This window comes from Arabidopsis thaliana, assembly GCF_000001735.4.
Source record: "Arabidopsis thaliana chromosome 1 sequence".
In the NCBI taxonomy this organism is placed as follows: Eukaryota; Viridiplantae; Streptophyta; class Magnoliopsida; order Brassicales; family Brassicaceae; genus Arabidopsis; species Arabidopsis thaliana.
Window position 1 is genome coordinate 242,706 of NC_003070.9, and position 23,626 is coordinate 266,331.

Genomic DNA, 23,626 nt, shown 5'->3' on the forward strand with positions numbered 1-23,626 from the left:
AGTGGTTAGTGGTGACCCTCAATGTTCTTCTTGTTGACCGCTTCAGGTTTCGTGAGGGAGACACAGTAAAGTCAATGTGTGGCAATTAAAATACAAGTCAATGCATAAAAATACTAAACAAGAAACGGCACTTTTTTCCAGTGAATAAAGGACTTTTTATTAGATTTTTCACAAACAAATTCAATGAATCACAGCACGATTAACACCACATTTATCCTAATACTAATAATCACAGAATTATGGATGCTGTTGCAACCAGTCTTTAATGGCGGAACGAAGAACAAGATTCGGGATGAGATTGCGATTCTCGAGCCTAAGATTTGTCATTGGTGATTTTTCACCTCCGTGATTGAGCCATCTTCTGAACTCATCTGCTTCATAGGTGTAACCATCGGCTGCAACATGAGGATTTTGCATAATATCCTACATTTCACGAGCAATGGCATGAAAAATAGTTAGACTGCAGATCAGCAGCAGATATCAAAATGGAAGATAAGTTATAAAAAAAAAAAACAGGTATGGTTTAGAATACTTGTCAGCTTAGAACACTAAAGTTGAGATATTGAACAGAAGCCAAGTCAAGATCTGAATAGAAAATATGATATCTCGATGGAGGCTTTGAGTCCTAACCTTTGAAATGGGACATATGAAACATTGGGGAGGCTCGATGGAAACAGACCACTGCAACGGGATTGATGACTCACCCTTCTCCAAAGCTCTTAAAAGCTCTTCAGTTGTCTTGATAGCTTCGTCTCGCTCTTTCTCTAACAGACGGCAATCAGCATAATGCTGTTCTTTAAGTTCAATTTGGACCCTTTTCATATCTTCTATTTCTGCTTTTGCTCTGTTTAGTTCCGCCTCCACTTCTCTCCTGCGCATTACTTCTTCATTGTACAGTATCTTAGTGACACCAGAAGAACTTGAGAGTGCTTCCTCTCTTACACGCCTCATCTTATCGCGCTGCTCCTTCTCTCTCTTTAATTCCTCAATTTCCAATCTCCGTCTCTGCTCCTCGTAATACATTTTCTCAATCCCTCTAGCCTGTTTAACAATTGAACAAATGAGAATCGCCTATAGAACACCAGCACAAGAATCTCACATAGTAAACTTGACATTAAACTCATGTTTTAAGACAAGCGGTACAGGAAATGAGACATATTTGGCTTAACAGGGAGAGGTGTTGGAATCTAGATTTTCCAATATATCACTATTCAATTTCTTCATATATTCTCCAATGGTTTTGTGAGGTTTTAAGCAATTCGCAAGGTTCCAAATTCATAAAACAATCCTCCAAAATGCTATGTGCTGACCAAAGTGGGGTTTACATACTGATTGTTCTTCAGATGATGACAAGGCATGTGGCTCGGTAACACGTTCAGCTCTTCCTGCACCCCCATATGGTATCAGAGCAGAATCAATGCTATGAAGGCTGCTTGAGGATGAGTACGCTGAACCTGCATGTTCGAACCGTCCCTCCCTAATCAACAAAGAAAATTTTCTATAAACTTTACAATAATTCAAAACATGCAGAAGTATAATCCTCAATCTCACCTCGTTTGGATGAGATTTCCATTACATACAAGCCATATGTTACAGCAATGGGGCGCATGTTGAATCACGTAGTCAGCTTTTGTAGGTGTGATATGAACCATGCCCCTGCATCATCAAAGATATATAACTAGAGTGGACATTTACTTATTTACAGAGTCATATTTGCATCACATAGATTATTGCAGAACAGAAGAATTGTTTAACAGCGTTGTTCTGGAGACAGAGAATGATACTGAAGATATACGTACTCGGAGTAGTGTGAATCAGCAGTTGCTCCCATGATAAGCTTCTTGATATTGTTTTGATAGATAAGTTCCACAATCCATTCCCCCACACTATTTGCTGAAAAACATGACATATCCACATCTTGTTCAATAACCTGCAATATTAAGATTTAGTAAAATGTTATAGCTTATAATCGAAATTGTTGTTGTAAAACAAATAAACCACAAGAATATGTTATAAGATTCCACTAGCTTCCTTATTGTATCAACTAGTTGGAAGAGCACTCACTCCTTCATCTATGCAGATATCATGATACTTGAGAAGGGTATCATTTCTACTAGTCTGTTCCAACTCCTGGATTGCATCGATCTCGCTTTGTTCCAGCCCACTTGCTAAAATTCACAAACATAAGACCAAACGTTAGGAGAAAAGTCATTCAAGAACGTAAAGCATGATCTTCCTAAATAATCAGGAATCATTAATAGCTTGATAATAACCACACATAAACACAAATACAAGACACAGAGCTGCAACCATTTGCATCATTTAGATAAGTATTACCAAAGCAGAGAAAACTAACAAATTGTAACATTTTTGATTAATACATTCCCGAACAAGTTTCTTAGCACCCAAAAAGGAGAAGTGAACTTAGGGAAGAGATGGTTTTACATGAAGGGGTCATGGAAATGAGCTGATGAACATGGAGAAGGTGAAGCTTTTTCGCTCGAAGAGTCTTCAAAGCCCATAACAAAGTCAATCTACTTTGATCAACGTCTTCGCTTACTGCAACATAAACAGGATCGTCGTCATTCAAAGCCTTTGCCATGGATTCTCCACTTTTCTCTATAAGATAGATACGCAGAGAGACAAATTCTCTCTTTTTCCAAAACAAGAAGATAATACACAAACAACACATGAATATACATATGTATCGTTCGCTTACCAAGTCACTGCAAAGATGTTTCCGACAATTTTCTTAGTCAATTATATAATATTCAAAATCGTAATCGTCTTTTATGAGAAAGAAAGTGATTAGAACGAAAGACATGATCTAAACAGAGTAGGATAACATCATTCAGAACGAGCCAATTCTCACAAATAAATTAAATGCAACTTAAGCTAATCGCAGAACATTTCTTAATTCTTACCGTAAAAGACACATTTCCTACGATCATTTTAGATTTTTTTTTTAAAGCCAGATTTTTAATTTAAAATGTCAACTCAGAGAAGATTAAAAGTATATATATGATACGTGGAATCCGAAATCGAAGACAAGATAATTTTAGGGTTTAGTGACGGGGAAAGCTTTGACGAAGTCACGGAGAAGTAGAAACAAAAAATATATACATGTAGAGAGCTTGGCTTGATAGTGAGAAATTTCGTTTCGAAATTTACCTGTTCTATATCCGATTTTCAGACCAATAATGTCCGATCAACCGCCGTTCAATTAGCCGGAGAGCTGAAGAAGAGCAATTCTATGAGGTGGAGCCAGTGAAGAAGTCAACAGACTACTGAGCAAAAGTTTTTTCCTCGAGAAATAATCGTGGAGTTTAACGATTCAGGTTACGACACGTCACGAAGCTATTAGTATGAACGATTAGAATTACTTCGCCTAGATCTCTTCTTATTTAAGATCCAAAAAGCTTACAAACATCGGGGTCAATTAAGTAAATTTGCAGTGTGCTGAATAAGCACGGAGTATTTAGGGTTTCTTTTTTCTTCTGTTTCTCTGTTCTTTTTCGTAAGGAGGACAAGAAAATGGAAAAGATAAATTTATACACAGATTGATTGCATAGAGAATCGCATTAATACCCTCCATGGATTTCGTAGTAAGATACATGAAGGTTTTATTTGTTATTTCACAAAGAAATTCCAAAAATCACAACATAATCATTGACTTTCTTGTTTTTTCTCATATAGATAGATGAATCAACGTTTATAATTTGGGTTCTTCTCCAGCCAATCTTTTATGATTATACGAAGAGTGTGATTTGGAACGAGATTGTGATTCTCAAGCGGCTTGTTTGTCTTTGGAGAGGTTCGACCTCCTGACCTTAGCCACTTTCTGAATTCCTCTGCCTCGTAGGTGAAACCATCAGCAGCCACATGAGGATCTCGCATTATCTCCTACAACATCACATATGAAATCGAACAACAGCGTTGATGATGTGGAACAAGTCTAGTTTTGTTTCAAGAGCTGAAAATCAAGGAAATATATATATATATATATATACTTCAAATATCCTAACCATTGAAATGGGACACTTGAAATCTTCGAGACGTGGGTCTTCATCGCTCTCATTGCTTTTTGATTTCTCTATAGTTTCCTTCCTTCCTTTCTTTGGTGATTCCTCAGGTTCTAGTATCCAACCCTGTTGGTTTTACACGACAAGAATCTCAATTGGTAATCTTGACACTAAATTATATATAGGGTTTTGTCTAACTTTATGACAATCTTGCTACTTACTGGATGTTCTTTAGGTGACTCGGGTTCCTCTTCCTCATCCCTTCTTCTTCCTTTGCTAATTGGTTTCTCAGCAGAAGTAGAGAATTCTGAGAATGAGTCTGATGGATTCCCGAGGTAGAAACTTCTTTCTCTATTAAACAAATGAAAGTTTATGTTAGAACTCTACAATTAGTACTATAAACACACACACACACACACGTGTAATATCCCAAGCTAACCTTTGCTTGATGAGTTTCCCCTTGCAGATGAACCATATTTTACAGCTATGAGGTGCATGTTGACTCACATACTCTGCTTTCCTAGATGTGATAGACATTCCCCTGCTTTATCAAAGAGAAGGTTAGAGTCTTTTGCTATATTTTTGGTTTACATTAGATTGATTCACTATTGATGGATTCTCAAGTTATCTTTACCTGGAATAGTGAGGATCAGCTGCTGCTCCCATAACGAGGTTCGTGATAATGTTTTGATAGATGAGTTCCACAATCCCTTCCCCCACATCATGTCCTGAGATCATTGATGTATCCACATCTTTTTCATTAACCTGCATCAATATAGATTTCTATTAAATAAAATAAGTCAACATTATGTTTTCCTTTTAGCTCCATCAACCGAAAAGAGAACTCACCCCTTTGTTTATGCAGATATCACGGTACTTGTAGAGGCTATTTACTGAAGTATTCAGTTCTGAATCTTGGATTGCATCGATCTCACTTTGTTCAAGCCTACTTGCTGAAAATGCACAAACAAAAACAGAGTAAAAATTCCAATCCTAACATCTGCATTGATTCAAGGTTAGTTCTTAGCATATGTGACATAAGTGCAATTGCAATCTCCCTGGAACATCTTATGTACTTTTTAACTCCCACTAGAAGAACAGATAAAGCAAAGGTCAAATTAAAACATGATGTGTGACTTAACTACAAATAGCTAGTAATAGCCGTATATGCCCAAAAAACGAATTTGTTTTGGAAGTAGGTAGGGTTGAAACCAAATTTGGTTTTAATTGTTAAAACAAACTATATCATCAATCATCTAATCTAAGACGTGTCAGAATTCAAGTAAATATAAGAATTATTAAATAAATTGATTATTTCGTCCGATCAACGTGACAAGTTATATATAATTGAATCGTCCATAAACAAGCTACTTCCCCTTATGAAAGTATCCCCGGCAGCCCCAACAAAACAAAATTTGCAAAAGTTAACGTAGAGAATGTACCAACAAAAGAAAAAGACTTACAAGAAGTGGTCAACGAAAATGGAAGATGAACATGAAGAAGGAAAATCTTCTTGACTTGAAGATTTTTCAAAGCCCATAACAAAGTTTTTTTACTTTCTCGAACATCTTGATTCACTGCAACATATATGGCGTCTTCCATGGTTTCTTACTCTGGCTTTCTTTCTTTTTTTTGTGAGCAAAGGTATGGAGTTATGGAACTATTAGAAATGCATGATATATAGTGGGAGAGGGACATCAAGGTAATAAATACAGTATATCTCTTTTCTTATCCCTTTGCAACAAAATTGCAAGGAGGTTTCGGACCATTTACGTGTTATTTTCTCAGGTCAATGGCTTGTGAGGGTCTCGGTCATATATTATTTAATTCGACCGAGCAGTTGAACTTTACACTTGTATATTAAGTTTCCGGGAATACTAGTGTTAATTAATTCCTTAACACTTGGACATTAAGTTTCTGAGAATATTGTCGGAAATTATTGGTTTCGGGAGATGTTTTGGTGTACACGTATACATCAAGTTTGTTTTTATAAATGTTGACTTCACTGCAGGTTTTAGTTCTAATAGTATGATTTTAAAAGATACCACTTTTTTTATTTTTTGTGTGTTTGGCAATTAGTATATGTAATTAAAAAAAAGGAATGTGAAGATATTAAAAAGAAAACATACTGTATTTGGTTCTTAACGGTTTGTGTGATGCATTTTTTAATGTTGTGTTGCATTCAGTATAAATCGTTTTCATTGTCACTTTCATCTAGAAATTATTGGGTTTGCATTCAGTATGGGCCATTTATACACAGCTAATGGGCTTTATGGGCCTCTAAAATCGTCCCTTCCCCGCTATATTCATTGCACAAGAGCAAAAACTTAAAACAAAAATAAAAATAATTTCCCACTTTTCGTTCCTCTCAGTCAGTCGCTCTATCTCTGGATCTTTTCAAAATTCAAAATTCGGTTTCAGTTCTCTCACTCTCTCTCTCTCTATAGCATAAAGTTCATTATCGTGAATAGCTGCTGCTGCGTCTTCGTCTACTGGGTAGTGAGATCTTGGGTGATGAAGATGAATATTAACAAAGCCTGCGATCTGAAATCTATTTCTGTCTTTCCTCCTAATTTAAGGTGCCATCTCGCTTCTCTCCGTATCTCTCTCTTTCACAATTTGATTTGAGATTACACTGCGATTTCCATCGTTTAGGGTTTTTGTTTTGTTCCGAATCTGGTTTGTGACTGGAGACGAGTGTCAGTGATCTGTATGTGGACATTGTTTTTGATCTATTACCAACTAATTTATCGCTTCCCAGGAGAATCCATTAGGGTTTTGGCTACTGATAATGTTTACTCTTTGGAATTAGAAGGAGATCAGCAGAACCACAAGCATCTCAGCAGCTTCGATCTCAACAGTCACAGCAGTCCTTCTCTCAGGGACCTTCTTCGTCTCAGCGTGGTTGTGGTGGTTTTTCTCAGATGACTCAGAGTTCTATCGACGAACTCCTCATTAACGATCAGGTTTGCTACTTAGCTATAGATCGTCTCTTCTTCTGATTATCGATTTCATATTTCTGTGCTTGCTTTTCCTTTTTGCACAGAGATTTAGTTCTCAGGAAAGAGATCTCTCTTTGAAGAAGGTTAGTAGTTGCTTACCTCCAATCAATCATAAACGAGAAGATAGTCAGTTGGTCGCTTCTAGATCTTCAAGTGGTCTTTCGAGAAGATGGAGTTCTGCTTCAATTGGAGAGTCTAAGTGTAAGTATGCTCTTTCTAAATTCACAAATTAGCGTGGGGATATGTTCCTAATTTGATTCAACTTTTCTTCATTTGTCACCTAGTAGCTCAGATCAGTGAAGAGCTTGAGCAACGGTTTGGGATGATGGAGACTTCTTTGAGCAGGTTTGGAATGATGTTGGATTCAATTCAGAGTGACATCATGCAAGCCAATCGAGGAACTAAAGAAGTATTTCTTGAAAGTGAGTTCTATGATTGTCTCATTTTAAACATTTCATATTTGAAAATGCCAAATTCGCTCTCTTCTCAAAGTATGTAGCAACCACATAGGCTAGCAACTGAACAGGGGTTAGGAGAGTGTATTCCCTTGGATTCTCATTTGCTTAGCCAAATAGGATTTGTTAGCAGGGGCCGTGTCAATCTGATCTTACTCCTTTAGGAATGTGATATTGACAATAGTAATTCACAGATTGACATTGTTTGCTCCAATAGATTTATCAGTTTGTTTGAAGATCAATTCACTTGACCGTGTTGATCACATCTTGACAATAGTAATTCCTCCATACTCATTGTGAAGGTCTCAATAGATACTTAGCTGGATTTATAGTTTCTTCTGTTTACTGCAGCTGAACGCATACAGCAAAAGTTGACTCTCCAAGACACTTCACTTCAGCAGCTGGTAAAATCACTTCATTTCCTGTTTCTTTCTCGACCTTGTGCAAATGGTTTACCTTACTATATTGATTAATTGGGAATCAGAGAAAGGAACAAGCCGATTCTAAAGCTAGTCTTGATGGAGGTGTTAAATTTATATTGGAGGAATTCAGCAAAGATCCCAATCAGGAGAAGCTACAGAAAATCTTACAGATGCTAACAACTATCCCAGAGCAAGTAGAAACCGCTCTGCAGAAAATACAAAGGGAAATCTGTCACACGTTCACCAGAGAGATTCAGGTAAAAATATTAGTGCTTCAAGAAAATCTGTATGTAGTTATATCTATCTCAGCAGAGCTGTGTGTCATATCGGATTGCGATAAATCTTTAGACTTGTCTGCACATGTAATCTTTAATTCTCACTACCAACTCTCTTATAGGTCTTGGCTAGCTTGAGGACGCCTGAACCAAGGGTTCGGGTTCCAACAGCACCACAAGTGAAGGTTTGTCCTGCTTTCCATGTCTTTGTTCTTTAAGCTACATATTTCAGCAATTAATGTAGCCTTTGTTAATTATCAGGCTAAGGAAAACCTGCCTGAGCAGCGTGGTCAAGCGGCCAAGGTAACTCTAAATTCTCAACCTTGTAGAATTATAGGACATGTAATGCTTTGATTCCCACTACCAAATCTCTTATAGGTTTTGACTAGCTTGAAGATGCCTGAGCCAAGAGTTCAGGTTCCAGCAGCACCACAAGTGAGAGTCTCTTGCTTTTCATGTATTTTGCTCTTTAAGCTGCAAATTTCAGCAGTTAATGTGGCTGTTTGTTAAACAATAGGCTAAGGAAAACTTTCCTGAGCAGCGCGGTCCAGTAGCCAAGGTAACTCTCACTCTACTGCAGTGAATATCCCTCTCCTCATAATTCCATTTTGCTTACTAGCTCAGCTGTCACTAACACAAGTGTAAAATCAATTGCAGAGCAATTCCTTTTGTAATACTACACTGAAAACCAAACAACCACAATTTCCGAGAAAGTAGGTCAAACATTGGTTTGCTACTTCTACCCTTTTTTTGATATACCACAGATAGATTATATAAATGCTTATCTTGCATTGACAGTCCAAATGACGCCTCAGCCAGAGCTGTAAAACCATATTTATCCCCAAAGATACAAGTGGGATGTTGGAAGACGGTGAAACCAGAAAAAAGCAATTTCAAGAAAAGAGCAACAAGGAAGCCAGTGAAATCCGAAAGCACTCGTACGCAGGTACTGGGTTGCATTTTCGCATTGGTCAGCGATAATAAGAACAAATGTTTTAACTTCATCAAAATCTAAGGAATGTGCAATTCAATTCATGCAGTTTGAGCAATGCAGTGTTGTGATAGACTCCGATGAAGAAGATATTGATGGAGGTTTTTCATGCCTGATCAACGAGAACACCAGAGGTATGAAACTTTCTAAAGTCGAAACAGTGAAGAGCTCAAAATTCCATCTTTTGGTAGACTAAAGTAAGAAGATGTTCATATTCTAGATTACAAAGCTGTGTATTGTTACTTCAGGAACTAACTTCGAATGGGACGCAGAGAAGGAAACTGAAAGGATTCTGAGGACAGCGAGGAGGACAAAGAGGAAGTTCGGTAACCCCATAATAATTAACTGAAATTGAGGTAACTTAGAAGTAGGAGGAGCGTAGCCTCCTCTGTTTTACATGTCTATATCTGAAGCATGTTTAAGATTATTTAAAATTGGGATAGATTTTCACAGTTGTGACTCTATTGGTACTTTTTTATTAGAAGGTATGTCAGGTTCATCAATTAGTAATTGAGAAAAAATCCAACAAAAAGTTATAAGAACCACTTGTTTTTTTTTTTCTAATGTAAAATCAAAGAGGTGTTCATTCAAATTTGGATGTTACTTTTACAATTTAATATTCTTAATACAAAGAAACAAATCTTACCATAGTTGTTCAATTAACTACCAAAAGTTTGAGTTGTCTTGAAATTTTTGTATTGATTTTGAATAGATTACTTTCTTTTTGGAATTTGAATAGATTACTTAATGAATTAATACTGGTACTAAATAATTAAATATTTTCAACCATAAATGATAAATGCAAGAACCAATAATACGTTCATTTTTGGAAGATGTTAAATAACAGTAGATTGTGTTCAGATTTGTTCTATAAACAAAAGCGATGATACAATGACCAATCAATCTGTTAGTGAAAAATTTCACCAGACAGAAATAATAATTTCCTCTCTTTCTTAGTAAAGAGTCTCATCGTCGAAAACTTTTGGCTTTTAAATCTTTTGTTGTCAGTGTTTGTAAGAGATCTGAGATTCTAAAGTATATCAGAACTCGTTGGTCAGTTAGTATATATCTGAAATGCCAGTCGAAAAACATGTGGAAGAAAAGCTTCGCTCAAATAGAAAAGAGAGAGGCTGGATATCTGGTATTTTCAGAAGGAAGAAGAGATCACCACAAGAAGAAGAAGTTGATAATGAAAATAACTCATCTGAAGATTCTCGTTTGATGGGAGCCAAGAATTTGCATTTGTTTCTCTCTGAGATCATGAGAAAACTGAAACATGCAATCAGAAAGGAGAAACCGGACAAGAGATTGTTAGGGAAGAAGAAAAGCTTTGAGAAGAGTTTGTCAACTAAAGATCATTTCTTTCTCGAGCGCATGACTTCAATATCTCAAAAGAGATTTCATCAAGAACATAATGATCCAAACTTGGCAACAAGCAAACAGGTTCAAAGAAATCACGAAAGGATTGTATGGCTTCCCGAGTATTCGTCTCCTTTTAGCAGCCCGGGAAGAATATGGAAACAGAATTCAACCGTGCTTTTGAGGTCTTCTTCATATGATTTCATCAAGTCCGAAACAATTGCAGGTAGTTTATCTTTTCTCTCATTTGAGATTTAAAGTAGTTATTGACTATCCAATGATTCTTTGAGACTCTGCAGATGATTCAATAACTTTGAAAGAGATAGGAACTGCTTCATCAAGTGAAGGTAGTAGTAGCCCTCTTCTATCTAAAAGCAATCAGATTGTTGATGAGATGTCAAAAGTTGCAGCTTATGGTGCAGAGAATGAAGGTGAATTCTTGGAAGAGGCAAGTTCACTTTTGATTTCTATACAAATTTTTACATGAAAAAAACACAGAGAATAACTATAAACTAATTTGGTTGCTTTTGTTTCTTCTAACAGACACTGTCTCTCCCCTCTGTGGGCTCACCATCTCACTATATATCTAAAACTGAGGAATATGACTTTGTTCTTGAACCACTATTCATAAGTCCAGCAAGAGGTATGAAAAGAAAGGTCCAATATTACTGGAGTTAGATTTTAACATGAACTAACATTGACTCATCTTAACACTTGCTCAGGTGAAGCAAAGATACAACCTTTGTGTAACCAATTGCAAGAAAAGAATCGTCACAAAGAATCAGTGTTTAAGTATGTAAAAGCGGTGTTAGAGGCAATAGACTCAAACTGGGAAGAGCTGTATCTGAAAACAGAAATCTCTGACCAGCTTCTATATCCGGCATTGATCAGCAACATACCATTCTATCCAAATCAGCTTTGTGTTGAACATGAGCTCCTCTTCGACTGCATCAATGAAGTTCTCTTCGAATTCTGCAGGTTTCCTCAATGGGTTTCCTTTGCTGAAACCAGGACCCAAGTCTTGCCATATAGTGTTGAAAGCATTGTTCCCGAGGTTCAAGAAAAGGTTTATTGTCATCTCTTGCCAATGCAACTCCGTCGATCGTTGGAAGAAAGAGTTAGAGAAGATATGGCTAAACACAGGAGCTGGTTAGACATTAGATGTGACCTTGAGTGTATTGGCTTTGAGACTAGCGAATTGATATTGAATGAATTATTGGAACAGCTGATGCTTGAGCTTGAAGATAATCACAAAAATGGTTAAATTGCATTAAGATATGTAAAGTAACGGAGATATTAAAAAAATTATTATCCAAATCAAAATGTCAAATGGGTATGTTGGGAATTTTCGTCTCTTTCTAAGCAAATCAGAAGGTCTAGTTAATTAGTTATCAAACATATTTGGGCCTAATACGAGATTGTATTACTAAGTCACATGGGCCATCGAAGAAGTCACATTGAGTGATTTAAAAACGATAACCATATTGTGGGGGTAGTTTGGGAATTTCGTCTGTCCATATTGATTTCCTTTTTCTTCTCCCCGCTCCCGTTACAAAGATTTCCATTTTTCCATGTTTATGAATATAGCAGTAAGTAGTAACCAACCCCAGAGAGACCTAATCGATCGCAATTTCCTCTCTTTCTCATCAGCAAGCCATCTTCAATTTCTTTTCTCTCTTTTTACTTAGATCACTCATGATCTCTATTCCACTTTTCAAATCAAGTAATCTATTTGTGTGTGTTCGATTTATGAAGAATAACAACAAAATCGCTTTTCGTTGTTTGGGGGCATGACGATGACAAGGGAAGGCTCGCCGACAAAAACACTCTCTGATTTCAAAAGGTATTTTTTTCTTCGAATTCAATTTTGAATTGATGTCTTAAATTGCTTCCTGTAAGGTGGTGTCTCTTCTCCTTATGTAGTAGATTTGCCATCATCTCTTCTCCGGCTTTTCGCCGTTGTTGTTGATACTCTCTGTTTTGTGTCGTAAACATCAGAGAGACGATCACATTCCGCTCTCACCGCTACATGTCGTCGAAACTCAACAAAGCCCAATAAGAATAAGGAATTCCAGCCCATGACCATAATTGTCTCACATTCAGCAGACACTACAATTATACAAGCTATTGGCCAGGTCTATTTCTATCCTATATTTTCAGTTATTAATTTTTCATTTTAGCTCTAAAAATTAATAGATTTTCAATGTTTTTATTCGTTCAGTAACTTTTTTTTCAAATTTCTATAATATATAATTTTATTTATTTAAAACTATTTTTAAAATTATATTTTTATATTACTACTAGTTTTTTATAAGTGTTTAATTTTTAAATTTTGTGTAAATTAATTGGAAACAACATCCAAACCTTTAAGAGGTGTTCTAGGTTCAATATGTTTTGCACATAATTTAAATTTTTAACTCCTATCTTTTTTTTGCTTAAAAATACTTTTAAAATTATATTTTTATATTACTACTATTAAACTATAAGTTTTTTTTTATAAATGTTCAATTTTGAAATTTTATGTAAATTATGTGAACATTGTGGATTGAACCCACTTTAAAGTTATTAGTTACAGTCAAGTCTTATGACTAATTATTTAAACACTGGTTTTACGTACCTAAACACTGATTCTTTCCAATTTCCTCTAAATATTGTTTTCTCAGTCGCGTCTACATGCTTTTGTTTGTTCCGCATCGCCTTGTAGTATTGGGCCTTGTATGGGCCACTTTAATGACGTTAGAAACTGGAATGAAGGAAATACTTCTCAAAAAAGACCTTACTAACAAAGAAAATTGAGTCTTGAAACAAGGGTTTACGACAAAGAAAATTGAGTCTTGAAACATTTCTATTAAAGAATTTTTGTCACATTATCTTAATACAGTAGAACCTTTTATAAATTAATACTCTATAAATTAATAACCTCTATAAATTAATAAATTCTTCCAGTTTCGAATTGAGACCAATGTAAAATGTGATACAAATCGATAAATTAATAAGATAATAATTTTTTTGAAAGTCCTATGTAAATATATAGTCCCATCAATATCATAAATTAATAATTATATAAATGTATCAACTATATATATATATATATTATATGTAAAAAAATTCTTTAAAATATATTTATAATTATGTTTTGCTTAAATTCATATTTGTTCTTTGTTTAACTTATAATTTTTATATTTTACTGTATCAAAATTTTTGGTGTTGTTTTTTAGATATTATTATTATGTTTTACTTGTAATTGGTTTTAAAAAGATATTTCTATAATGAAAAAAATCTTATAGAAATTTTTAAAAAATTACCAAATTAGGAAAATCTCTCTATAAATTAGTATTTATTAGTTTATCGATAAATTAATACCTTTTTAAATTAATAAAATTTCACGGTCCAAACATTATTAATTTATAGAGGTTTTACTGTAGTAGTAAGTAAACACAATTGAGTCTTGAAACAAGAGTATACGAAAACAAGAAGCTAAATAAAGATAGTCAAAGCAAGGACTTGAATCAAAATAGTGAACAAAAAAGTGTCCGTTTAGTAAAGGACTTGAATCAAAATAGTGAACAAATAAGAAAATTTCTAAGTAACACATTTCTATTAAAGAATTTGTTTTGTCAGTATCTATTTGTTTAAAGATATAAGGATTTGACTACTACTACTTAAATTATTTCTAAAGATTATCGAAAACAATCTTCATACTCAAAATGTGGTCTTTCCTTCGGAAAATTTGTTTCTCAACGAATGCAATCGGTAACTTCTTTACCATGGTTGAAGAACGTTATGAAAGCCTCTTGACGACGGTAGAGGATTTCCAAACAAGGAATCCGGCTGTACTCCTTTGTGAAAACTTCCTCTTTTTCTTTCTTGGACACGTGTCACTATTTCTTTCAGGCCTCAGCCATTCTTTTCGTTTTGCGGAACATCCTTACTACTTCAGCCTTTATCTGATCGCTGCCAACGTTGTCTTCGGGTATTTTTTTCTACGTGCAGCCAGACGTGATAAGAACGAAACCGACGACGACAATCCCTACGCCATGCTTCCTGATTTCCCGAGGAACCCACCACCGCCGGCGCTCCATCACCATTCGATGTCCGCATGGTTTCTATGGGGGGTTCGTTCCGTTGCAGTTTATCTTCTGAAGACGCACTCCGGTGAATCGGACCTGTTCGCTACGGGAGCGCTTCTCTTTTTCCACGCGTACTGCATCACTCTGCTTAAACTGAATGTTAGTGACTTCGGCGTTTCCGGCGCTTTCATGTCGCTCGCCTCAGCGTTCTCCGAGACTTTAATGAAAAGTCCACACTTTAAACTCTTGAACTCATTAATATGTTTTTATGGTAATTATTTAAGAAAATTTTTATAGCAAAACAAACTAAATATGTATAAATGAAAATAAGAAAAAGGAAAATGTAAGTTTTGTCTTTATTTGATTACATAACAAAACAAGAGAAAGTTATAAAAGTTATTTACAAATGGGAATTTAATGAAAAAAACCCTCAACTTTGGCCAGATCCATTTTTAAACCCTAAACTATGTTTTTAGTAAAACAAATTCTGAACTAAAACCTGTTAATAAACTTAACCCCATAGTAATTAAATATTAATGGGATATTAATTTCCAAAAAAAAAACAACGAGACATTTGTATTTAGCGCAAAAACCACATGATGTTCTTTAAAACTGTTTTGAATTTATTACAAAAAAAACCTTCTAAATGATTTTGAATTGCTTAATTAGTTTGGATTTTAGAAGCTGAAAGAAAGATACAACAACTTAAAATAATCCAAGGAGTCATGCTTAAATAAATCCAACCAACATAACTATCGAAGCTGTTGCAACACAACAATATTTGTCACAAAAAAAAAAACAATCGTTTCAGAGGGACAAGATATTCTAAAGTAAAGACTTGTCAAACATTAACTTTGAAGAGAAGATTGTATTGGCTGAGTGATAGGGTTCTCTTCATCCATTGTTTTCTGTTTTTTCCTTGGTCGTCCTTGAGGTTTCTTGGGTGGTTTTGGCACTGCTTTACGCTTGCATGAACGTTTGTTGTGTCCGACTTGTTGACAGTTGCTGCAAGTCTAAATATGCAAAGATTAAATTAAATAATTTGAAAAGGAAGATCTTGTGAAACATAATTCATTGTTCTCTATTTTACCATTTGAACTTTTTCACGTGTATAAGGAACTTTTTGAGGTGGACGATCTTCAGTTGGATCACGGATTCTGTCATTGTTCTTTGGTCGATTTTTGGAAATTAATATCTCATTAATATTTAATTACTGTGGGGTTAAGTTTATTAACAGGTTTTAGTTCAGGGTTTGTTTAACTAAAAACATAGTTCAGGATTTAAAAATGGATCTGGCCAAAGTTGAGGGTTTTTTTCATTAAATTCCCTTTACAAATTAGAGTTGAAAGAGAAAAGTGTTTATTCTCCGTATTTCTAAAAAAACTACATACTTTACATGTAAAAAGTGTATACTTATTATGTAGTGAGGTCGGTGACCCACGTGACAATAAAATTATTTAAGAAGAAAATATAGTATTTCTCTCGTTTTGGCTACTGATTATGTTTTCTCTATCGAATTTATGTTTAAACAATGAAATCTGAAGTGCGTTTGATTGGGCGCAATTTCTCTCGTTTTGGCTACTGATTATGTTTTCTGAATCGAATTTGTGTATCTGTGTTGCGCGAATCTTATTTTAAAAGGAGATTAGCAGATCCACAAGCATCTCAGCAGCTTCGATCTCAACAGTCACAGCAGTCCCTTCTCTCAGGGACCTTCTTCGTCTCAGCGTGGTTGTGGTGGTTTCTCTCAGATGACTCAGAGTTCTATCGAAGATCTCCTCATCAACGATCAGGTTTGCTACTTAATCTAAAAGACTTAAGAGTTATCTTCTGTAGATCGTCTCTTCTTCTTCTTCTGAAGAAAAGTTAATTAAGCTATGATTGATTTCATATTTGGTGCTGACTTAAGACTTAAGAGATGTTATACGTTTAATATGGGTTTACACATAATTTAAAATTTTAGCACTTGTTTTTAGTATATTAATAAATATTTAAAAATATACTTTTATTTAACTCTTAACACTTGTTTTAAAACATAACTAAATGTTAAATTCTCCCCACTAATATTATTCCCGGTATCTAATAATCTATATACAGCGTTCGTCTTTCTTACATAAGGAAAACAATTCTTAATATGATTTTACTTCAATTTGAATCTTACTAGGTAGAAGAAATTAAAAGTAATTATACTCATCATTCTTCTCCTCTCATTGTTTTGTCTACATAAAGAACATCATCAATCCAAGCAACTATGTTAAAAGCTAAACCTTCAAGAACTCTTGAATAACTCTCTAACACAGCTTTTCCAACATCCTGCAAACCACAAACCATAAATTGTTATAATATTCAATAAAACATGATTCAGGTCACTGTTTGTTTCTTAATTACCTTGTTGCAATGAATCTTGCAAATATCTAACGATGTCTGAGACAATTCTGGGTACCGTTGTTTCAAACAGAAGAGCAAAGACTCTGCTCTCTCAGCCAAAACATAGTTCTTGTCACTTCTCTCTGTAATTGACATTAAATCTTTCACCATATTCCATGAAGACTTGGAATTGTTAAGACAAGCTTTGCGTCTCCATGTGTACATTGAAGCTTCTACTCTATCTGCCAGCTGAAGCGCTTCATGTTCTGATACAATCTTGAGACGATCTAGAAGTTTTTCTGGTGAAAACCGCCCTGAACTCGTCATGTGTCGATAGATTGCATCTCCTGTGCTCGCTTTTCCGCTCTGCAAATGCATAATATTGTAAGCAAGAAAATGACACCAAAAATAGAAAACCAAAACTTCAAAATCATCTTAAGTGTGGTTACCTTTGGAAGAGTTGCCATGTAAGAATCAGGAATATCCATTTCACCGAGTATGCTGCTATTGATGGCCATAGCAGCTTTATGGATTTGATTAGTGCTCTCTCGCTTGCTCTTAAGTTGTTTCCTTGCCTTCTCTGATAAACCTTGTAATGGAACCAGAGGAATCGGTAACCACCATTTCTCTTCTTTCCTCTGCACAATCACTTTCCTGAATGATCCAGTTGCGGAACGCGTTGACTTCATCGACAAGCTTCCTTCTTCTGCATACCAAAACTCTGTCTTTTGAAAACTATCCAATGCCTCCTGCAGAAAACAAAGAGAATGACTTTTATGAGGAATATTAACCGAGTCAATCTTATTGATGATAGCTTCTTGTTCTGGTGTAGTAACTACCATAAGCATGGAATCTAGTTTTCTGAGTGCAGGCAGATTGATGTAGATATCTGCTCTTGGTCTACTCTCCATGACCTGACAAAAAAACCGCAACAGCTATTTTTAAACTATTGATGTTTATTTCAGTTTTTGGACTTATATCTATAAGCAAATCTTGTTTACCTCAACAGTGGCTCCATTGCTTAGATTCTGTGACTTTGGGATAAACTCGAAAATATAGTCACACACAGAGAGAAGGCAATTCATTTCTCTCTTCCACGTCGTCTTCTGCTCTATCTCCAATGGTTCTAATCTTAGATTCTGTCCAAAAACAGTAGCTGCAAATCTCAAAATCAAAAGACATTAACTACAGTTTCTCTAGATGGCTTAGTTTGAAAGTCACAAAACTGTGAGGCGTATTAGTGTTTAGTTACCATAAAGATTGGTTATAGCGTTTGAGATTGTCACTGCGGTGCAAACGCCTTTGCCGCTTCCTGACATATCTTCCCCAAGCAGAAGCTTCGAGAATCTTTCCTTCATCGTCTCCAGCTCTGCTACGAAACCGATAACAGTTTCATGATTATAATGACAAAGAGGAAATACAGACACAGAGAAAGAGAGAGAGACGGAGAAACACAAAACCTGGCTCTGAAATTTCTTGGACCGCAAGGTGCTCATCAGTCTCAATCTGATTATGTTTCAAGTCGAAGACAGTTGGAAAATTTGAGCTCGCAGAGTTGTTGGATTCGGTTAAGACAGGCCAATCACTAGGAGAAGCCTCAGTGCAGAAACTGCTGGTTTCATCTATTTGGTCTGAAAAGCCTCCTCCAGAGGTTTCAGAACATGTTCGATGATAAGCAAAAGAATCTGTGCTCATTGTTGAGTAAACCGGAGTTTCAGATGCTGAATGATCATTTGGATCGATGGGACCAGGTGACTGATGATAGCCCACATCGTCGTTTTCTTCGTGATTTGGCAAATTCTCCATCTTCTCAATGTTCTGTTTTTGAAAATTCCTCTGCTTTTGTTGATCTCTTGTTTTAATAAAAGAAATAAAGCTTAGAACTTTCGTTGTGATGTATCAGGAAAACTTTAGAATATGAATCTAAATCCGACAATTAGAATCGGGAATTATTTTTGATTCTTGGATAGTGAAATTTTGAGGACCAGATAGCAGTAAAGTAGAAGAATTGTTTTGTTTTTTTTTGGCCAAAAGCAGAGACCGTTAGGCGTGCCAAAATCAAAAAGCAAAACAAAACATAAAGAAACGAAAAGAAAGAAATGAAGTAATCACAACATTATTTATCGAAACTTTCACGAAGATTTATTTTATTACTATAACAAACATTTCGCTTATGTCGATCAAGATACATGAAAGTCTGAAACTTGAAATTTTGAAAAACGATATTAAGGAAGAAGAAAAAAGCAACGGTCTTTATTTTATTTACCTTTAAGGCTTTAAAGCTTCTGCAAATTTGTCTTTGAATTTGAAACGCTTGAATCTTTTATAACGTTTATAAAACACTCTCTTTTCCGCATTAAGCTTTCTACACAATTTATCGGTGCCCGGAAAAAACTTGAACAATGTGGACCGTCCGATGGGGAAGGATGACTCATCCTACGGTTGAGATTGTGAAATGTTTTTTCAAACATTTCAACTAAAACAACTAATTGAAGATACGAAATCATAAACCCCAAAGGTACCTAGCGTGTTACGCGAGAAACACATAGCTACAGAGAATATCTGTTTCCAAATGTACATATGCTTTAAGATTAAGTAGGAGGAAAATCCATCGTGACAGTGAGACCCAATCGATCGAGAAAGCATCCATGATTTGGAGAAAATTAATACTGATTCAAATTGAAACATAGACTAGAAACGAAAAATAACAGCTTTCAGGAGTTGGTAACAATTTAATTAACCACTGAGTGATAATCGAACAAGACGAAAACCCGTCCGGAGTGGTTACTATAACTTGCATATAGTAACCATTGGTTTTAAACAAGCAAATTAAACGAAAAGAAAAATAAATACTGATTCAAATAGAAACATTAGACTAGAAACGAATTAAAATAACAGCTGACTGAGATTCTGTTATTATCGTCTCTTCTCATGGGCCATTTAGAAATTTACTTAGTTCGGATTTATTTTAAGGCCTTAAAGCCATTAATGGGCCTTGAGGTTGTAGGATTTGTTTATTGCTTTTTGTTTCATCTCAAGAATTAAATTACATCACACCAATATTATTTGTATATTTCTTCATTTATTAATACTAATTATTATTATTTTATTTATAACACGTGAGAGAAATAAAAATCGAACCGAGTCCACGTATTCTTCCATAAACCGGAGCTGGTAGTTGATACAATTGATTTACCTTGCCAGGTGGGAGGAAACCACATTTTCTCACACCTAATCATCATCATCCAACCGGCGATTTCTTCCGACTAGCCGAATCCGCCATGAACACCGAGTCAGGTAAGCCTATAACGTGAGATTGAGGAATGACGTAGTGAGATTTTCGGCGAATTCCATGTTGTTGCTGCTCTGTTTTTGTAGTTGTCGAGTTCCTTGGAAACGTCCCTTTACTCCAGAAATTACCGAGCTCTTCTCTGAAGAAAATTGCTCAAGTTGTTGTGCCGAAACGTTACGGTCGGTCCATTCTCAATTTCGGATTTATTCTTCTCTCTGATTTCACGATATAAAAAAATTGAGCTGTGTTGTTCTCTATTGTATTATTGAAGGGAAAGGGGATTATGTGGTTCGTGAAGATCAAACTTGGGATGGATGTTATTTTATTTTGCAAGGAGAGGTTTGTTTCTGAGACTAGATATCGATGTATCTATCTTCGCCATTGTTATAATTTGATTCTTGTTTGCAGGCTCAGGTTTCCGGACCAGACGAAGAAGATAACCGTTCCGAATTCCTCTTGAAACAGTATGATTACTTCGGCGTTGGTGAGAGATGAATGCTTTCTGTTCAACCTTGGGTTTGGTGATATATGCTCAGCTTCCTTGTCTTTTTTCTTCCTCCTACAGGTTTATCTGGGAACGTTCATTCAGCAGACATTGTTGCTATGTCCCAGGTATTTGCTGACTTTTGATATATATTCCAACGACAAGCGTGTCCAAGTTTCTTCCCTCACTTGTCATTGCAGCTTACGTGTTTGGTGTTGCCGCGTGATCACTGTCATTTGCTTGAGACTAATTCCATCTGGCAATCGGATACGTCACTTGACAAATGCTCTTTAGTGGAACGCATTTTGCAACTCGACCCTTTAGAAGTACGTACGGACGGTGTTCTTCTTTATCACATTTCTTTCTGCTTCTGGCAACTGAATCTCTTTTTCTCTGTGCTTCTTTCTTCTAGTTGAATATCTTCAGGGGGATCACACTACCTGATGCTCCTATATTTGGAAAGGTTTTTGGAGGACAATTTGTCGGACAGGTATCGCATTTTCTCTAGGAAGGTTACATTATTATGTCTCTGTAAACCTTGCTGATCTGATTCATGTGCATATATATATTGCTTGTTAACAGTGATAACCGTAACCACTACTAAGTCACTTTTACCAACATTTTACAGGCTCTTGCTGCGGCGTCAAAAACTGTTGATTTTCTCAAGGTCGTCCACAGTTTACACTCCTATTTTCTTCTCGTTGGAGATATTGACAGTATGTACATAATCTCACTGGGGCACTTTCTAGCCACCAATGATGCCTTTCTTCCCTATTGAAACCCACCCTGCTGTTGGATTCATCTGATTATCATAGTTTGTTGCTCTTGCTTGCAGTCCCCATTATTTATCAAGTTCACCGCATACGTGATGGGAACAACTTTGCCACCCGAAGAGTTGATGCAGTACAGAAAGGAAATATCATATTCATCTTGCTGGCATCATTTCAGGTTTCCCATTTTATTCTTTACAAGATAGCTTATGAATCTCTACGTCCACCTGCCACCAAGAGAGAATAGCCTTTCACAAAACTGGGAAAATTGTTTTCTTAAATTTTCTCTTTTATTACTTTCATAGAAAGAACAACAAGGATTTGAGCACCAGGAGTCAACCATGCCCTCTGTACCAGATCCTGATACGGTAAATCATTTCTCCAGATTTAAGGGTTCCAATAAATTGTTGTGTGTTTTATTTTTCACCATTATCTGCTACAGCTTCTATCACTGGAGGAGTTGCGTGAAAGCCGTATAACTGATCCTCATTTACCGAGGTAAGTGGTAGTGTTTTCCAATGTATGATAACTTATATCAAAAGCTCAAGTTGGACCAATCTTCCAATTGTTTCTTTCTTTCAGGAGTTATCGGAACAAAGTTGCAACTAGAAACTTTGTTCCATGGCCTATAGAGATTCGATTTTGTGAGCCCAGCAATTCAACAAATCAGACAAAGTCTCCTCCGAGGTTAACAACTCGCTGAAATAAATCAATTATATCATAGAGTACTCTTGAGTGTATACTCATAAATTCCATTAAGTATTTCTTAAAAAAAAAATCAAGAAACTCACAATGCCTTCTTGCAGATTGAACTATTGGTTTAGAGCAAAGGGAAGGCTTTCTGATGATCAAGCTTTGCACCGGTAAGTAACTCCATCTATGTATATCAAGGTAACCATCTAAAAATTGGTATTATTCATCTGGTAACAATCCTTTAAACTTTAAAGGCAAGAATGATTGTAGACAAGTGAATCAATGGTGTTTTAGTATCCCAAGTTGATAGGTTGAGACTTGTAAAAGGCCAAACTTTCTTAATAGCATTGAAAAACTGACGGTATATTGAAATTCAATTTATCATTCTTAGCAAACTAATCATTTGGCAAAGCCATGTTGATATGCAGATGTGTCGTTGCATTTGCCTCGGATTTAATATTTTGTGGTGTTGGTTTGAACCCTCACCGGAGAAAAGGGGTGAAATCCGCCGCACTTAGCCTGGACCATGCGTAGGTTTTTATTTTCTCTTGGTGATGTATGAGTTTTGTGTGTCTGGGTTAAATTTTTTAATTACATTGAGGCATTATTCCAGTAGGGATCTTCCAGATAAGTAACTATTACGAGTTACTATTCCTCATTTGGTTTGCAGGATGTGGTTTCACCGACCTCTAAGAGCCGACGAGTGGTTGCTCTATGTGGTAGTTTTTTCTATCCTTGTTTCTTATGAACATTTCAGATCAAATGTTTGTTCAGAATAAATGAAAATGATTTTTGGTATAGAGTTGTTTTATAAACTTGTTTGCTGTAAGAGGTTCACCCACTTACAACACAAAGGATGCTGCTTGCAGATTGTGAGTCCAACTGCGCATGAGACCCGTGGTTTTGTGACTGGTCAAATGTTCAACAGGAAAGGAGAGGTACTCTTTCTCTATTCTTTTGAACCCTATTATACATACATATCTGGAAATGATAAGTGATAAAAGAATTCCTTTTGGTATGTGTTTTTGAATATGAGAACAACAGCTGGTTGTATCATTAACGCAAGAGGCCCTATTAAGAGAGGCTAGACCTCCAAAACCCTCCGGCACGTCGAAGCTCTGAATGGCTCTCAACGTAAGTTAAATAAGATACATTATTACGAGTACAAGGCGACGAATAAAAAGATCAAAAACCAATCTGGGTGGGTACTAAATAAAAGATTTTATTAGACAAACTCATAATGTCAATGTAGCACGCTGTATGTACATTGTTTGATTCCGGCCTTCTCACCTCTATCATCATCTATCTATAAATTCTCTTGTTTTTTTTTTTTGTTTTAAAATTCTTTCTCACAAGAACACCTTTAGATCGATTCGTGGGCCAGAAAATTATGGGCCCAAGTATCAAATTAGTTTTCGTACGAC

The 23,626-nt window shown here is 35.8% G+C and overlaps 6 protein-coding genes, 2 long non-coding RNA genes and 1 other non-coding gene across 18 annotated transcripts; 5 read left to right on the plus strand and 4 right to left on the minus strand.

Moving 5' to 3' along the window:
• Nucleotides 1-7: 7 nt before the first annotated feature.
• Nucleotides 8-3,349, minus strand: AT1G01670 (RING/U-box superfamily protein). Of its 3 annotated transcripts, none has more exons than NM_100049.4 (8): nucleotides 3,172-3,349; nucleotides 2,446-2,559; nucleotides 2,065-2,168; nucleotides 1,800-1,930; nucleotides 1,552-1,656; nucleotides 1,330-1,477; nucleotides 631-1,041; nucleotides 8-423 (listed from the first exon to the last, which is right to left on the minus strand). In NM_100049.4, exons 2-8 carry the CDS (start codon nucleotides 2,456-2,458, stop codon nucleotides 238-240), a joined length of 1,098 nt encoding a protein of 365 aa, NP_171673.2. In that variant the 5' UTR covers nucleotides 2,459-2,559; nucleotides 3,172-3,349; the 3' UTR covers nucleotides 8-237. The 3 variants fall into 3 exon arrangements, with proteins under 3 accessions (NP_171673.2, NP_001321953.1, NP_001321954.1); NM_001331289.1 differs by lacking the exon at nucleotides 3,172-3,349 and adding an exon at nucleotides 2,925-2,971 and having other exon boundaries at nucleotides 132-423; NM_001331290.1 differs by lacking the exons at nucleotides 1,800-1,930; nucleotides 2,065-2,168; nucleotides 2,446-2,559; nucleotides 3,172-3,349 and having other exon boundaries at nucleotides 138-423; nucleotides 1,552-1,695.
• Nucleotides 3,350-3,556: 207 nt separating this feature from the next.
• Nucleotides 3,557-5,735, minus strand: PUB54 (plant U-box 54). Its single transcript, NM_100050.4, has 7 exons — nucleotides 5,486-5,735; nucleotides 4,872-4,975; nucleotides 4,657-4,787; nucleotides 4,462-4,563; nucleotides 4,244-4,373; nucleotides 4,026-4,148; nucleotides 3,557-3,903 (listed from the first exon to the last, which is right to left on the minus strand). The coding sequence occupies exons 1-7, from the start codon at nucleotides 5,622-5,624 to the stop codon at nucleotides 3,706-3,708; spliced, it is 927 nt and encodes a 308-aa protein (NP_171674.2). The 5' UTR covers nucleotides 5,625-5,735; the 3' UTR covers nucleotides 3,557-3,705.
• A 600-nt stretch (nucleotides 5,736-6,335) lies between these two features.
• Nucleotides 6,336-9,817, plus strand: PRD3 (putative recombination initiation defects 3). Of its 3 annotated transcripts, none has more exons than NM_001331292.1 (14): nucleotides 6,336-6,601; nucleotides 6,838-6,988; nucleotides 7,069-7,225; nucleotides 7,309-7,446; nucleotides 7,831-7,883; nucleotides 7,964-8,158; nucleotides 8,299-8,361; nucleotides 8,438-8,479; nucleotides 8,555-8,611; nucleotides 8,694-8,735; nucleotides 8,834-8,889; nucleotides 8,975-9,122; nucleotides 9,217-9,301; nucleotides 9,416-9,817. In NM_001331292.1, the coding sequence occupies exons 1-14, from the start codon at nucleotides 6,537-6,539 to the stop codon at nucleotides 9,514-9,516; spliced, it is 1,353 nt and encodes a 450-aa protein (NP_001322648.1). In that variant the 5' UTR covers nucleotides 6,336-6,536; the 3' UTR covers nucleotides 9,517-9,817. The 3 variants fall into 3 exon arrangements, with proteins under 3 accessions (NP_001322648.1, NP_001318904.1, NP_001322649.1); NM_001331291.1 differs by having other exon boundaries at nucleotides 6,376-6,601; nucleotides 6,835-6,988; nucleotides 9,416-9,757; NM_001331293.1 differs by having other exon boundaries at nucleotides 6,436-6,601; nucleotides 6,835-6,988; nucleotides 7,312-7,446; nucleotides 9,416-9,757.
• A 103-nt stretch (nucleotides 9,818-9,920) lies between these two features.
• Nucleotides 9,921-11,825, plus strand: TRM33 (Phosphatidylinositol N-acetyglucosaminlytransferase subunit P-like protein). Its single transcript, NM_001123739.2, has 4 exons — nucleotides 9,921-10,752; nucleotides 10,826-10,974; nucleotides 11,070-11,169; nucleotides 11,249-11,825. The coding sequence occupies exons 1-4, from the start codon at nucleotides 10,242-10,244 to the stop codon at nucleotides 11,788-11,790; spliced, it is 1,302 nt and encodes a 433-aa protein (NP_001117211.1). The 5' UTR covers nucleotides 9,921-10,241; the 3' UTR covers nucleotides 11,791-11,825.
• A 299-nt stretch (nucleotides 11,826-12,124) lies between these two features.
• AT1G08775 lies at nucleotides 12,125-14,877 on the plus strand. 2 transcript variants are annotated; one of them, NR_143418.1, is made up of 3 exons: nucleotides 12,125-12,369; nucleotides 12,525-12,661; nucleotides 14,520-14,877. It is a non-coding gene; the product is annotated as an uncharacterized misc_RNA (transcript). The 2 variants fall into 2 exon arrangements; NR_143419.1 differs by lacking the exon at nucleotides 12,125-12,369 and having other exon boundaries at nucleotides 12,523-12,661; nucleotides 14,520-14,651.
• On the plus strand, nucleotides 12,317-12,679 carry AT1G04033. The gene has a single exon (NR_138636.1). It is a non-coding gene; the product is annotated as an other RNA (long non-coding RNA).
• Nucleotides 14,878-16,011: 1,134 nt separating the features above from the next.
• On the minus strand, nucleotides 16,012-16,258 carry AT1G04037. Its single transcript, NR_138637.1, has one exon. It is a non-coding gene; the product is annotated as an other RNA (long non-coding RNA).
• Nucleotides 16,259-16,601: 343 nt separating this feature from the next.
• On the minus strand, nucleotides 16,602-18,962 carry ROPGEF2 (RHO guanyl-nucleotide exchange factor 2; the record flags this gene model as incomplete). Of its 5 annotated transcripts, NM_100052.2 has the most annotated exons (7): nucleotides 16,602-16,909; nucleotides 16,985-17,329; nucleotides 17,413-17,712; nucleotides 17,803-17,877; nucleotides 17,965-18,119; nucleotides 18,216-18,332; nucleotides 18,424-18,962. In NM_100052.2, 7 exons carry the CDS (start codon nucleotides 18,767-18,769, stop codon nucleotides 16,790-16,792), a joined length of 1,458 nt encoding a protein of 485 aa, NP_171676.1. The 5 variants fall into 5 exon arrangements, with proteins under 5 accessions (NP_171676.1, NP_001321886.1, NP_001321887.1 ...); NM_001331294.1 differs by having other exon boundaries at nucleotides 16,985-17,712; NM_001331295.1 differs by having other exon boundaries at nucleotides 16,781-17,329; nucleotides 17,803-17,898; nucleotides 18,424-18,769.
• Nucleotides 18,963-20,122: 1,160 nt separating this feature from the next.
• On the plus strand, nucleotides 20,123-23,619 carry AT1G01710 (acyl-CoA thioesterase II). The gene is made up of 17 exons (NM_100053.4): nucleotides 20,123-20,260; nucleotides 20,342-20,434; nucleotides 20,527-20,594; nucleotides 20,664-20,739; nucleotides 20,821-20,867; nucleotides 20,940-21,065; nucleotides 21,152-21,229; nucleotides 21,368-21,455; nucleotides 21,575-21,687; nucleotides 21,815-21,877; nucleotides 21,952-22,007; nucleotides 22,092-22,196; nucleotides 22,316-22,372; nucleotides 22,631-22,732; nucleotides 22,873-22,921; nucleotides 23,072-23,140; nucleotides 23,247-23,619. The coding sequence occupies exons 1-17, from the start codon at nucleotides 20,245-20,247 to the stop codon at nucleotides 23,322-23,324; spliced, it is 1,284 nt and encodes a 427-aa protein (NP_563632.2). The 5' UTR covers nucleotides 20,123-20,244; the 3' UTR covers nucleotides 23,325-23,619.
• Nucleotides 23,620-23,626: the final 7 nt, after the last annotated feature.

Coding starts and splice junctions, on each gene's coding strand:
- AT1G01670 (NM_100049.4), bottom strand. Junction 1,657..1,799: donor GCTGATTCACACTACTCCGA/GTACGTATATCT, acceptor TTGATGATGCAG/GGGCATGGTTCATATCACAC. Junction 1,042..1,329: donor CATCATCTGAAGAACAATCA/GTATGTAAACCC, acceptor ATTGTTAAACAG/GCTAGAGGGATTGAGAAAAT.
- PUB54 (NM_100050.4), bottom strand. CDS start 5,624: ATGGAAGACGCCATATATGTTGCAGTGAATCAAGATGTTCGAGAAAGT. Junction 4,976..5,485: donor ATTTTCGTTGACCACTTCTT/GTAAGTCTTTTT, acceptor GTGCATTTTCAG/CAAGTAGGCTTGAACAAAGT. Junction 4,149..4,243: donor AGTCACCTAAAGAACATCCA/GTAAGTAGCAAG, acceptor TAAAACCAACAG/GGTTGGATACTAGAACCTGA.
- PRD3 (NM_001331291.1), top strand. CDS start 6,537: ATGAAGATGAATATTAACAAAGCCTGCGATCTGAAATCTATTTCTGTC. Junction 8,480..8,554: donor AGCGTGGTCAAGCGGCCAAG/GTAACTCTAAAT, acceptor AATCTCTTATAG/GTTTTGACTAGCTTGAAGAT. Junction 9,302..9,415: donor GATCAACGAGAACACCAGAG/GTATGAAACTTT, acceptor TTGTTACTTCAG/GAACTAACTTCGAATGGGAC.
- TRM33 (NM_001123739.2), top strand. CDS start 10,242: ATGCCAGTCGAAAAACATGTGGAAGAAAAGCTTCGCTCAAATAGAAAA. Junction 10,753..10,825: donor CAAGTCCGAAACAATTGCAG/GTAGTTTATCTT, acceptor GAGACTCTGCAG/ATGATTCAATAACTTTGAAA. Junction 11,170..11,248: donor ATTCATAAGTCCAGCAAGAG/GTATGAAAAGAA, acceptor ACACTTGCTCAG/GTGAAGCAAAGATACAACCT.
- AT1G01710 (NM_100053.4), top strand. Junction 20,740..20,820: donor GTATGATTACTTCGGCGTTG/GTGAGAGATGAA, acceptor TTCCTCCTACAG/GTTTATCTGGGAACGTTCAT. Junction 20,868..20,939: donor ACATTGTTGCTATGTCCCAG/GTATTTGCTGAC, acceptor TTGTCATTGCAG/CTTACGTGTTTGGTGTTGCC.